General features: G+C 32.3%; 1 protein-coding gene across 2 annotated transcripts in view; it reads right to left on the bottom strand.

Moving 5' to 3' along the window:
* The window catches only part of LOC118752773 (neuronal calcium sensor 2), a gene marked incomplete at its 3' end in the record, with an annotated part of 35,127 nt that overhangs the window by 7,266 nt on the left and 13,366 nt on the right, over positions 1-14,495 (bottom strand). The window contains 2 exon segments of one of the 2 annotated variants that reach the window (XM_036487642.1): positions 5,994-6,137; positions 6,496-7,626. Of the exon segments in view, the coding sequence (XP_036343535.1) occupies positions 5,994-6,137; positions 6,496-6,606 (255 nt within the window). 2 annotated transcript variants of the gene reach the window in all.

Raw genomic sequence — 14,495 nt, 5'->3', positions numbered from 1 at the left:
CGACACGCCTTAACCGTCACCAATCGGGACCAAAATTTATATGTGATATCTGTGGCCGTGGTGTTACCGATTGAGGGGGTGAACTTGAAAAAAATTGTTCATTTAATTTTTTAAGGTCCACCCTAATGTGCATACATATAAATTTCACTCATTTGTTTAAGTTTGGAGGACAGTCAACAGGAGTAGCCCACAGGCGGGAGTGCTTTCTCTGCTTTTGCAGCGTTGCGGATTATGTTGCAATAGTGGTTGAGGGTAAGTTCTCTCAGTCCTTATGCTAAACTGCGATTTCGAAGTAAATCCAGATACGACTCACGATTGAGAGAATACATAGGTTGCGCCGATCTCGGACCGCTATTCCTCTCTTAACGAATTTGACAGAATCGTGGTTTGCATGACGTCACACTTGTGCAACTTGTTTACGTTTTCCTTGCAACATTTTTCCTTCTTCTTCCATTCTTGCTCACGTTTTGGCATTTCTCTCTCGCAATTGCACCAGTGTGACGTCACACAAAAGTTATTCTCAAAAATCCTCTCTGATCGGCGCAATCTTGTATTCTATCATTCTTGGATACGACTGAGTTAGTTTTCTTTATTTAGCGGTACTGCTGGTTATTGCAGCAGGTAAGACTACTCATAAATCGAAGAAACCTTAAACAATTTGGCTATGCTAGGCATCAGTATTATACTATTATAAATAGGAATTTTTGTAATCTGAAGGCATCTTTTTGACTTCTTGACCACTACAGTATACATGTGAAAAATGAAGCGGATGTGTGGGCCATCCAGAAGCCAGCACGGAGCCTGGCCCAAAGATCCACATAGAGGAAACAAGTTTTAATTTTCTCAGACATCTAGACAGCCCTGAAAGCTTTGGACTCACACTGCAAACTCATATGAGTGACTGGACACCGATATATTAAAGGTAATTACAAGCAACAATGAAAGGAACGACCACCCACATCCTTCCTTATAAGGGTACTGAAAGGCCATTGCCTACAAGAAGAACAACATAGAAGAAGAATAAAATGTACACCATAGTTTATGTTCTTTGTTTGGAGAGAGATAAAAGCCTTGGCAAAGTTCATAGCGTCAGCAGAGACCAAACGAGTGAGTTTATTTACATCAAAATGGATCGGCATACGGGCCTAAATGTGGTTTTCTGCTCTAAATTCATCTAACGTCTCTTCATTTCGGTAATGCCATCCAAATAAAAGGATTTGTTAAGCCCATAAAAATTCGCATTTTTCTATCGACGCCTTTTAAATTTAAATTTTAATGTGTTGCTTTTACAAAGTTATCCACAATGCAGTGTACACATTTTTTTGTTCACTTGCATATCCTTCGTTTGCTGCTGACGACGGGCTGAACTAAACTAGTCAAGCACGCGCGCACGCACACTTTCCAGCACGCGTGCAGGCAATTTAATATACATATATGTAGCTACAAGCACCAGTGCTGCCACTTTATGAGTAATTCCTCAAAACGTGAGGAATTTCGGGTGCGCTTGAGTATTTTTTGAGGATTTTTATTTTGAGGAATTTTTGAGGAATTTTCTCTCGATATATTTGCAGTTAACAAATGCAATCATGCGAAGCTTTATAAAGAGCGAAATACACTAAACAAGCGGCTTGTCAAACATTCTTCAAACCTACTTTTCCCATTTCGCCATACACCATGCAAACATGACTCGTTCAAGCAAAAATTTTAGTTTTCTTCCGGTTCACAATGTAAAAGGGTTTGGTTTTCTTCGATTTTTCTCTCTTGTGTCCTCATTCGGTCAAAATTCCGTTGCGAATGGGGCGATTTTATCATACACAACGTAAGCGGTTTGATCAAACGTCAACATGGCGGCCAGAAAATCAAAAAAATTTCCCTCAAACGGCTTGTCAAACCTTCAAACACAACATAATAGCTTTAAGGAAAGGGATATTTCTGTTGGTTTGTGAATTGAATTGGAGAATGTAATTAATTTTTACACTAAGTACCTGTAAATAGTAAGCAGTACACAATACTCATATCTGTAATAAGAACATTTTTAGTAATTTGTTCGGATTTTTGTAGATTTTTTATTTTATTTTTTTTGAGGAATTTGGTAATTTTTTTGTGGCAACACTGAAGCATACGTAACATTACAACCATACGTACGTACATTAAAAGAAAAAGTTCGCCGGATACTCTGTGTCTAAAGTATTTTTGCAAGGCGATTTCGAAAAAAAAAATTTTTGATCGAACCTGGGCGAAATGTAGCGTCTCCGATTTTAAGGCACTAAAAACTTGAAAAAGCCAAAATGAGCTTTGAAAAAAAGCAAAAAAAGGCATTTATTTTTTAATTTTGTTATGTACAATGTGTATGTATGTATAAAAAAATACATACAGTGGTCCAAAAATTATAGCCGGACCACTTTTTGCCACGTTTTAACGTATTACTTTTTGTTCTTATTTAAATTTGGTTATTTTTTTATAAAACTATAGTTCATGCTTTAACAAAACTCGTGTAAATCCAAGTTTCCCACTTTATGCAATATTCTTTGGCGGTAATAAATAAGTGAAAATCAAAATGAAAGCTGAAAAAGCACAAAAAAGCATACGTTACTTGCAAATTATAAAAAAAAAGTATAAATTTTAACAATTTCAGCACGAAAACGGAAAATACAGCTTTTGCACGGGCGTTTGTTTGGTCTTTCAACTGCCAAAATTTTACTTTGCATTAGGCACAGCAAATTTGAATTTATTCGTACACCATAGAAAATTGTTCCACCCCGTCTCACCACGGAGAAAAAAGTTACCGATTGGCACACAGCATTAGCCGTGGATTTTCACGGAAATATAACAAGCGGCCTTAGGCCTTTTAAAAATTCGCAAATGAACTCCAGTGTTGTAATGAAAATGAGGAGATAAATATAAAAAAAAACAAAACATGCAAAAAATGCAGAAAAAGGAAAAATTAAAATTTAAATTTTTAATAAAGGAATACGTGAAACGTGTGATTCTTTTATTTTTATAAAGATACGACCAAGCAGACAAAACAGGCAAATGCCTTAAAATCATAACCCTGTTAATAACTATTCCTCATGGGAAAGTAATTAGGTTTTACACTTCACTGACGTGTTAAAAATGCAGCAGGTGCGCCACTTTTGAAGAAATAGAGTTTTTATATATTTTATAAGGAAATAATGAAAGAGTTGATTAAAAATATAAAAAAAATCTTAGAAAACACTAAAATATTAAACGTATCCCAAACCCACAAAATTTAAACGCTATCTTCGAGTCTAGTCTGTAGAAAATATGTCTATGTATTAGAGTGGTTCAAAAAACACTCTTTTTGGAAATCCATATACGCTACATCAAAATATTGTTATTTGTGAGCAAAAAAAACACGATTTTTCTTATTTTGAAAAAAAAAAGTCTTTTGGAGGTCGCGCTAGTCGGTTTTTTATAAAAACGCTGCTGTTTTCAATTTCTTTACTTTCGTGACATGTTAAAGTGCAGCTAAAAATGTTGGTTTTGCATGTAATTACTCAGGTATTATTGGGGAAATGCCGCGCGTAATTCAACATTCTCATTTTCTATATCATACAACAAAAGTTCTGAACAATTTGATTTTTTTTTTTTTTTAATTTTATGTGATTTATCATGATAATTTCTATGAAATACGATGCAAAAAAATGTGCCGTACAACGTTTCTCTCATATTTTTTTTATATAATATATGACATTAGGGTGGTATGTGCACAAGAAATGGAAAAGAAATTTCTTCTATTAAAATTTCACAAATCAGTCTGCAGCTATCAAGGAAAAATGCTAGAATATTTAGCTGCAAACAATCATTTAAAGTAAAAAAGGGAATAAGTGACCTTCTATTTTTTTCCTACAATTTTATGCTTCTTTTATTAATGCAAAATATTTTAATTTGTTAAATTACATATTGCGAATTTATTTTGTACAATTTTTAAATAAGCAAAAATTTATGTGTACTGCAAAAGCTACGTTTAACTGGTATTGCAAAGTGACACTCTCTGTGCTACCTTTTCACAGTTCACAGCCAGGCAATAAAAAAAAACTCTTATAAAGCCCCTGGAAATGTATGCATATATAAATACTTCATTAAGAGATATTGCTAATTTTTACACTAGGGATATCACCCTACTGACTTACTGTACACACACATTAGGGTAGTCCTTAAAAATATCATCATCTAAATTTTGATCTACATATGTTCTTAAATTCAAAATTCTTCACAAAAAAATAAAATATTCACGAAAACTTTCAAATAATTTTGAGGGGACGCCACCAGGGTTTAAACAATTTCAATCTGATAACTTGACATATCATTGAAAACTATCCATACAAATTAGTTGCGATCCCGTACGAGTCCGGACTAGTCAGTATTAGTCGGATTTTACTGGAAATCGATCCCGTACTCGGTTCTCTGACAATTGAGAGGGCAAAAAAGAGTCCTCTCTCTGTCAGAAGCTACCAGTTTTAGTCCGAAGATTTTTTAAATGTGTCAAACGATCAGCTATAGTGTATTTGACAACGAAATTGTAAACAAAACAAAAGTGCACTCTGCTAATGCATGTTGAAAATTATTTAATTACTTGTTTAAGTGGATTCTAATGAATTTGAAAGTATTTTTGGTTATTTATAAGTGTGAGTTAGTGTGTTTACATACAAAATAAGCAAAAATTTACAACCAAAATTTGGAGGTTATGTTGAAGTGGTCAGAAGTTACCATTTTTTGATTTATTTTGGAACGAATTTCCGTCATCCCATGTCAAGTTTGGTTTGCAGACAAACCGGTTTCGGCGTTGTGCCATCTTCAGTGTCATTTTTCGTTCATTTTTTTATTAGAAAGCGATCCCGTACTTTTCAGTATTACTTTCTCGCTCTGAGCGAATTTTTATTTTTTGAAAGTTTTACTAGTTTTAGTCCGGGGAATACCAGATCGGACCTATTCATTGTCATCGCCAAATGAATTCATTACTGGCATCTGCTTTAGTTTTTTTTCGGAATAAGTGCAGCATTTTTGTTTTTTAAGTTCTACAACAATGGTTTACAAATAATTATCTCGAAAGAATACCAAGAAACTCATGCGTAGGGGAATATTAGTATGAACTTCCTGAGCTCAAAACGCTGTTTTATTTTTTAATTCGGGCAGTTATTCAGATAATGGTATCTTTGTGTGTTTTCGGGGTATGATTTCATTTATGACTAAACTGACAAGACCGATCTATACCGAGCATAGTGTTGCCAGATTTTTTTCCAGCCATACGGGACAAACGTATAATTGGTCCAAATATACGGAATTTACACAAGTTTAACGGTACAAATGGGAAATAAAGGATTTGCTTTAAAAGCTTAACTACAAACCATGTATTAACAAAGGTGATACAATTAATTGTGGATAAATTTCGTTTATTTCATGACAACCCTTTTTAATTTATACAAAAATATGTACTTGCTGAGTTATAGCGGGTCAAAATAAATAAAAATAATTTTTTTTTAAAACGCTGGTAGCGACCACTAGTTATTTAATTTATTTTCTTTTGAAAATGTTGTGGATGTTTTTATTTTGTGCGTAGAACAAAAAAGGGGTGCCTCGCACATAATTTAAATAATGATATTTTTAAGGACAACCCTGGTATACATACAAATCACACGTTCGCACTTCCATACAACAAGATTTGCTTCCACTATATATATGAGGGATTCACAACGGTGTCGTAAGTGTCTTATTGTTGTAATTCGTAAACTTTAAAAGCATAAATGAATGTTAAGAGAACTTAAAACCACAACCAACTGTTTTTTAACACTGCGAAAATTCGTAATATGACTTTAACCCCCTTAATATATTTTTTTAGGCGTTTAACGTTTACGACATACAACAATACGACACTTACGACACCGTTGTGAATACCCCAATAGTATATATAAATGTAGGACATGTAATTATATTATAAAAAATTAAAACTGTTATTTCGTGAGCACACTTACCTTAAAATCAATATAACCATTTTTGTCCATGTCGAAGGTGCGAAAAACGTGATCACAAAACTCCTCGGCATTTCCAGATGGGAAGAACATTTTGTACATGTCCACGAATTTGGCCGGCGTCAAACGGCCATTGGGACAGTCTTGCTGTAGGCGACAACGATGACGACGACAACCCACCAAAAAATCCGAAAGAAAGCATACGAAAGAAATTGAGGTTTAGCAGGTCGGTCGATGGTTTGTTGTTGGGTAGATAAATAGGTGGAAGAGGTGAAGATGTTGGTGGAGAAAGTATGCATTGCGTGCAGATGATGATGTTGTTTCACGCATCGTTGTTGTTGTGTTTTTTGTTGTTGATTTGCATTATTTGCACATAGCCATGCAAACATAGGTATGCACATAAAGGATGATATCCATATACGTACATATAAAGGCGTACATATATGTATTTTGTGGCGCATTAGTTTTTGTTGTGTAAAGAGGAAAAAATTTAATATGCAGTTACCTTGAATCCTTTATACCATTCCTTAATTGTGGCTTCATCGTAGCGTGTATGAGATTTCAAAAATTCCATATCCTCTTTTGTCAGACGGTCTTTACTACTTAAGCACCCCATTTTTCCGAGCTAATTAAAAAGTATTATAGGTATATTGTATTTTTTCACTGTTTTTTTTATAAGTTGTGGTTTTTGTTGTTTTATTTATTTATTATTTATTGCTCGAGCACAAATATTGTTGTGTGGTTTTATTTTAGTAGATTTTTTTTTTCGTTTCCTATAGATGTAGTATGTGATAATTTTTTGTGAGTTTAACTGTAGGCGGAGCGGCTTAACGGTGTGGAAAATACATAAATCTAGTATGCGATGTGTGTAAGTGTGTGGATAAAACCGTCTCCGCTAAGTTAGTGCAAAATTACTAAGCGTTGTTAAGAAGCTGGTGTTGCTGGCGCTTCGGCTGTTGCTGCTGCTGCTGCTGCTGCTGCTCGGCTGATAGTTTCACGCTTGCTTTTACAGGCTTAAAGCTTTTAGCTTTTTTTACTATTTAAATTGTGCTTTGCTATTTTGTATATAGCTTTTTTAATTTTTAATATTTTTTTTCTTTTTGCTTTTTTGTCGTTCTAACTTTTTACACACCGCAAGCAAACTTCTATGCTTCTACTAAACTACACTTAATCGAAAATGGATTTGTTTCATTCAACTTCATAAAAATGCATTCTTTTAAAATCGATAATATTCTTTCTTCTATGTAGGCTATTGCATTTTGTATTTCCAAGGAATTGAATCAAAGCAACAATTCGTAATCGCTCCAACGATACGTAAATCGATTCATTTCTATCCGAATGGAGCAGAAAATTTGAGAAAAATGTTAATTAAATTTCTCTTTTCAATGCAGATTATTTGTGCTTGATTTTTTGGAGTTTTCTTTTTCCGCTCGAATCTTCAACTGTAACTAATATTTCCGTTTTGCTTCGCTTTTTCTACTCATCTAGTAAATTTTTTTTTATTTATATGATTGTATACAGTTAATATTTTTTGAAAATCTATGTTGTGTATTGTATGAAAGTCACTGCTACTAACAAAATGCAATAACCAGGCTCTAGGAGCGAACGATACAAAAGGACAGACTTTTTCGAGTTCGATAGTTAGTGTACATGCGCAGTAGGCAGGTCCTTTGAATGTAGACACTGGCTCACTCGCTCGTTGGCCGACTAGCTGGTTGGCTGAAGGTTTCATTTTCAAATAAACTTCCGCGAATATGCTCACTTAAGTGTACACGAACACACAAACACACACGCATGCAATGCATAGACACTGAGACGATGTGTGTTGGCTGTTTTCTTTAGTACATACCTTATAGGAAAATGATGAATTAGGGGAAAAGTTACTAGTTAAAAACTAGTGCTATATCGGCAAGCAATACACAGTAGAACGGTTGGCAGGAAGCATAAGAAAACTATTTTTCCGTCAAACCTACCTACATACATAAATCTTTTCGTGAAAAAATTTGCGCCAATGGCCAACCAAGCCACCATTGTGGCTCCGAGGAGGCAATTTAGAAAGGATAACTACAGTCATATTTTTTGCTATATTTTCAATACAATTAATCATTATAGCTTTCGATAATATTTTCATCGACATCCCTAATTTTCTAGATGGCACCTTTCTACATTAATTTAACGATATACATATTAGAGGTCTGCTTGAATTCATTCAAACTTCTAGCCAAATAGAGTGCAGCAGATTTGAATATTCTACTTCACATACAAAGCACTCAGCGTTTGGAATTTTGTAAGTTATAAATATATACATTTTGTTTTAAATTTTCTCAGGGACCGAAAATAACAGTTATTTTTTTTTTTTTTAATTCACCTTGGCCAAATATTTTTAGGTTTGAAATAAAAGTAATTTCCTCATAATAAACAAACCGCTTATCCAAATTAAACAAATTTGGTATCAAATGAAAGTGGACGGAAATAGCTTTTAAACAGAAATAACGAACGAAGGTTACCACCTCTATTTATATATATATATTTTTTTTTTCATAATTTAATACAAAATAAATTCATATACCTGACCCAAGGTTTGTTCTATGGTAATTAAATAACATTTTTTATTGAAATATTTTTCAATAGATGGCTTTCCTCGTTTATACATTTCATTTAAAGCTATTTTAGTCCTCTTTCATTTGATACCAAACTTGTTTAATTTGGATAAGCGGTTTGTTAATTATCAGGTAATGATTTTATATAAATATTTGGCCAAGGTGACTTAAAAAAAATATAACTGTTAGTTTCGGTCCCTGAATTTTCTACCTTCAAATGGAAAAATGTGAATGAATGAATGAAGGAATGAAACCCATTCAAATCATTCAAACTCATTTCGGTTATAGTTTTTTTTTTAAAAACAAATTTGTTCGTATTGTAATAGGAGCACAGCAATACGTACATAAGTATGTAGATAGAACAAATATTTTTGGATATTCATATAAAAAATTGTCATTTATTTTAATTTAATGTATTTTCACGTTGTTTGAATATTGTTGTGTCAACACACATATCGGAACAGGTATTCACTCAAATTCAAAAAAAAATCATTCATTCGTTTTGTATATGAATAATTCATAAGCCGTTTTGAATGAAATCATGCAGCCCTCTAACACATATGTATTCATTTTAAACTTTACTATTGTAAGGATTCTACGCACATTTATCGATATTGTCGTTGACCGTTAAAATTTAATTTTTATTTTTCCGATCTAATTTAACCGTTTTGTATGACTTTACTTTTTTCGAACACGAATAATCGTTGTTTCTGGATTTCTATTCTTTCGACCAATTTTTGAATGATAGTTTTGATTTTTTTTTTCGATAATATTATAAACGCTATTTTCAGATTTAATTTTTTATATCATAAAAGATTTAAAATTATGGAAAAAAATAAAAATCCAAATTAACGATAATTTTTTATCTGAAAAATAAAAATAAAAAAATTAACGATTTGACAAAGATCTAAAATTAAAAATCGTGATATTTAAAGGTTATTTTCGTTCCCTGGTATTAAGCGTTGCCGCAGTCGATCGATATTTTCATTCATATAGTTTTCAATCGACATTGTTATCAATAGTTTGCAGCATTTATCGATATCGTCTCAGATACACAAACATATAAATTAATCGATGTTCTTGTCAAAGTTTTATCGATATTATTATCAATATTCAAAGATATACAGTGTTCACTACATTAATAAATATACATAGCTATCGATATATGTACATACCAATCGTAATGACTGTCTATGTACATACATACGTATTAATCGATTTACTTTCCAATTTTTATCTACATTTTTATTTTATGCCGCATATATGTATTCAATAATCGCTATTGTTATCAAAATCATTTTGACAAAGAAATATTTTCTACCGTAGTAAAACATTTGATAGGGAGATGTATGAAATACTTATGGACAATGGTGGTGGTTATTTGAAAAAGAGGTGCGACTAGGGATGCAAACGATGTATCGATATTAGCTATATCGATGATCTTTTTGGTCGATATTTATATTTTTATCGCGATGTTTTGAAAACCGATATATCGATATCGACGATATTTTTTTCGATACTACAAACTATTTGTTTCCTGAGGATCTGGCTATTTGTGATGTATTAAAGTTTACGTTTAAACAAACTCGTTTTTTGTTTGAATTATTTTATTTTAACATTTACAGAATTAAGAGGTGACAAGGTGTCTAGTCCATTTTTTTAGTTTCGCATTATCTGTCAGTCTGCATCAAAAACTTAGTTTTGTAAAAAGCGGACTTGGCACCACCTTTTCGCCTTTATATTTGTACATAGCAATTTATATACATTATGTAAATGAAAATATCCTAAAAAAATCTTAAACCGATATTCAACATCGATATAATATAGATATTTTCCGGTCGATATATCGACCAGCCGACATTTTTTTGGTTAACATCGATATCACCCATATCGATGATTATATGAGCGATATTGCATCCCAAGCTGCGATGTCTCTCACAAATACTGACACTTTTATAATGCATATTTTTTAAACGGTTCTTGGTAAATCTCTGGTAGTATTTTAGATAGGGTAGTGGAATTTCTTATGAAGATTTAACAAATTTCGGAGTTAATGGAAAAGGAGCGTGGCAACTAAGATATGATCTAAAATTCTCACGATGCATAACTCTGGAAGAATTTAATGTTAATTGGATTATGTAAAGTTGGAAATATTTAAAGGAGGGCGTGGCACCTCCCGGAAATATACAGGTTCATGCGGTGGATCTCTGGGACCACTTTATGCTTAGAGGGATTGGTATCTTTAATGTTATCATAACAAAGTCTACAGTGGAGACAAGATTATATAGTTTCATAATTTTAAACGCCCCAAATACATTAACTCGCTTGGAAAAATTATACAGCTATAGTTAAATGAGAGCAGAAAAATAATAAAACATTTTAAAATTATTTGGCATATTTGTATAAAAACGTGGGGTAAAACCAGCGGGAGTATTTAGCCTAGTATTCAATAAAACTCACTCCAAACTATGTTAAACGGAAAAGTGCAGCTATACAAAATGTAACTGAAATCGGAATTTTCATACGAAATCCTGCTGTCCTGCTTACTAGATATTCCATTATTGATTTGTTGAAATTTGGCCAGATTTGATTTGTTTATAGCCAGACTGGACGTACATACATACATATATGTATGTGTATAAAAGAACTACTCACAAATTCACTGATAAACCAACAGTTGAAAAGCAATGGATTTCCTACAGGCTCCACTAACTTATTCAGGTTAATGTAAGTACTAGACCACCAAATACAGGCATATGTATATGTAAAGTCACACACATTTACATATGTAAATATATACATACACGCATATAAATCCATGCGTCTACTTTATATGATATAGGGTTACCATTGCAATTGTTCGAAGGACATGGTACCTATATACATATGTACGTACTAAATAGCAAAGTGTATGGTAGGATGTGCTCTCTAAAAGTCTAAAAGTCTACAATACATTCAACAGTTAATTTTGACGCATTGACTTACATGTGAAAGAAACAACAGTACGTCAATGTGTTATATATTTATCAGCATAGTCGTGTTCGGCTATATGAATGTTTTATGTATGTATTTAGTAGTGATTCAGATGCCCAGATTGTTCTGATTCAAAAGAGAAATTGTTCTAACAGAGAATAACTAGCTGCGAAGGCAGTTCCGACGAGATAAGTTGAAAATGTGATTTCCGAAAGGTGTTGGTTACAATTTAAAGAAGATGTTAATATTCAAATCAAAAAGAGTGGCAATGTTGTACGAAGAGGGGCTAAGTCAAAAGCAAAAGTAACTTGCGGGAGCTGATTATGTCACATTTAAAAATTACTGATGTAACTTAGTTCATGTCCGTGCTATGATATCAATTTCAATAAATGAGTATAACGATACATTTGGACATAGTAACCATAATTAAATCGCTAAATTTGTTTGTCGATAAAAATATCAATGCATATGTTGAACACCTGGCCAGATACATAGCTCGATAACAATATCGATTTTTGAAACAAAATAATGTCATCGATAGAAGTATCGATAAATATATTGAACGCGATGTTGTTAATTATGGCATATAGGTACTTACGTATCAGCAATGATACCGATACAAAATTCGATAACTGTTTCAATAGTTTGCCTTCTTGTAACAGAATGATACAAAAGGAATGCAATTTTGTACAGTAACCCAAAACAAAATTTTCTATGTTCGTTTTAAAGCTACTTAGACAATCCTATCATAGGCAAGCCACTTTAAAGGCATAGACAGACGGCAGAGTTCTAATCCGGATCAACTCGAAATTATCTCGGGAAATAATGGCAGTTGATCCGGCTTAAGTTCCAGAGCTAATTCATAAACTGAATGAGGATCAGGCGCAAGGTGATAACTGATCAGCACCGCCAGCTATTTTCTATTGTGAATGAAATAGTCGAGTAGTGAGAGTTACGCACTACGATTCGGTAGAGCCCAGATTGGATCCCAATTACGACCAGTTTTCAGAAAAAAAACAACTTTATTTTTTTACTTTTCTACTTTAATTTTATTTATGTACATAGCTTTACTTTTCATTTTTATTTTGTTTATATATTTTTATTTTACTTTGTTTTATTTTTAATGAATGAAAAATTATTTTAGTTTTTTGAATTTCATATGGAAATTGACAGAAAATAAAAAATAATTTTTTATTTAAATTGCTGGTGAAACCGGCTGTTAGAATTCAATTTTTGTTAAACAAATTCACCTCAACTATGATTACATTAAAAAAATTAAAAAAAAATTAAAAAAACTAAAAAAAAAAATTAAAAAAAACTTGTCTGGCTGTGGGATACGAACCCTATCGCGACTCGATTAATTTTCAATACTGACGTCTATCGGGGTACAATTTTAACCAGATCAACTGCTCCGTTAATCCGGATTAATGTTGTCGTCTGTCTATGCTATAATACTAAGAAAACGTATTCTTTTTTGACAAAAATGCTTCTCTCAATTAGTCATGATTGTCGCAGCTGTACCTACGCTGGCCCTCAAAACTGGATGAATAGTGTTTTATTTACAATGTTTTCCAAGCTAAATTTTTTTGTGTTATTTTTTTATAAAAATATACTTCATGCTTTAACCAACTTTTAAACTTTATGCAGAATTCAGAAAAATTCAACAAATTTTCAGGCAATAGAGGATGAGTACTCCGAAACGTGACCAAAGTCTTAACTTGTTTGTCAAAGTTTTAAAGAGATTCAGTGGAAAATAATATGAGTTTCAACTTGGGAATTATAGACTAACCAAAATTGGGTATGGTGTTTACTGGGAGAAATAAAAAGCGCACGTGCGGCATTTAGTTAGAACGATAGAGACAGTATTCTATTTGTTTCATCATACCAAGTTCCTATAAATTTTGTATTCCGAAATGTTCGTAAAGATAAATGATATCAATGCAGCGAATTTTTTGGAATATTTTTTATAACAAAAGCAAGAGACACCAGTGACAACACTTGACTTTATTAACTCATTGATTTAATGACACATAACACTAAAAACCGCAATTTTTTTCTTATCATACACGCAAGTACATACATATGTATGTATCTGTGTTTGTATATATGTATGTATGCACATATGTATGTCTAAATTTTCGCACGCTTTCGAACACAACTCGCACGGTCGACAAACTAAACTGAACGACAAATTAATTTATTTCTCAAATATCCAGCGTTTTCGTAAGGTTATGACGTTTTTTTTGTTGAAAATACAAATAGTACAAGCATTAAATTAAAAGCTAAAAATTTAAATTTGAATAAAAAAATAAAAAATACTTGACCACCTTTCGCTTATGCTATAAAATGCAAATTGTGTCTTCCTTACTAAATTTTGTTATTGTTTTTCTTTAATTGATGCCAGACACACACTTTCGTTGTTTTCTGTCCGCACTTAAGTGTTCCTTCAGCGGAGGAAATGAAGAAAAAACAGAAATTGTTTGCCGACATTTGATTGTTACATACAAACATACATTTGCAATAAGACATTTTGTTTTTTTTTTTTAATTAAAAGCTTCCCTATAATATGTATATCGGTATGTGTATGTGTACATTATTTATTAAAAACTTTCTTTGTATTTATTTTTGTTTTTATAATTTTTAATATTGAATAGAATTTTTTAAACAAAATAAATTTCGCTGTTAGCGACTAAGTGATGGAAATACTTTTTATACGCATATGCACAAAAATACGTACGATATAGAGTTTTATGCCTTTTGAAAGGAGTTTCTGTCAACCCTTGAGAAATTCGGTAACAAAATATGACACTGCAGATTGATAAAATTTATTTAATAACTTTAAATTCTATTCAAAAATTTGTCTGGTTTAAAGCTTACTAGCCAGCCAGTTTCACCAGCAATTTAAATAGAAAATGATTTTTTTTTATTTTCT

Source organism: Rhagoletis pomonella, unplaced genomic scaffold (assembly GCF_013731165.1).
Source record: "Rhagoletis pomonella isolate Grant_MI unplaced genomic scaffold, Rhpom_1.0 Rhpom_scaffold_01832, whole genome shotgun sequence".
Classification (NCBI taxonomy): Eukaryota; Metazoa; Arthropoda; class Insecta; order Diptera; family Tephritidae; genus Rhagoletis; species Rhagoletis pomonella.
The sequence above is the reverse complement of the archived record's forward strand: the minus strand, read 5'-3'. Positions and strand labels throughout refer to the sequence as shown.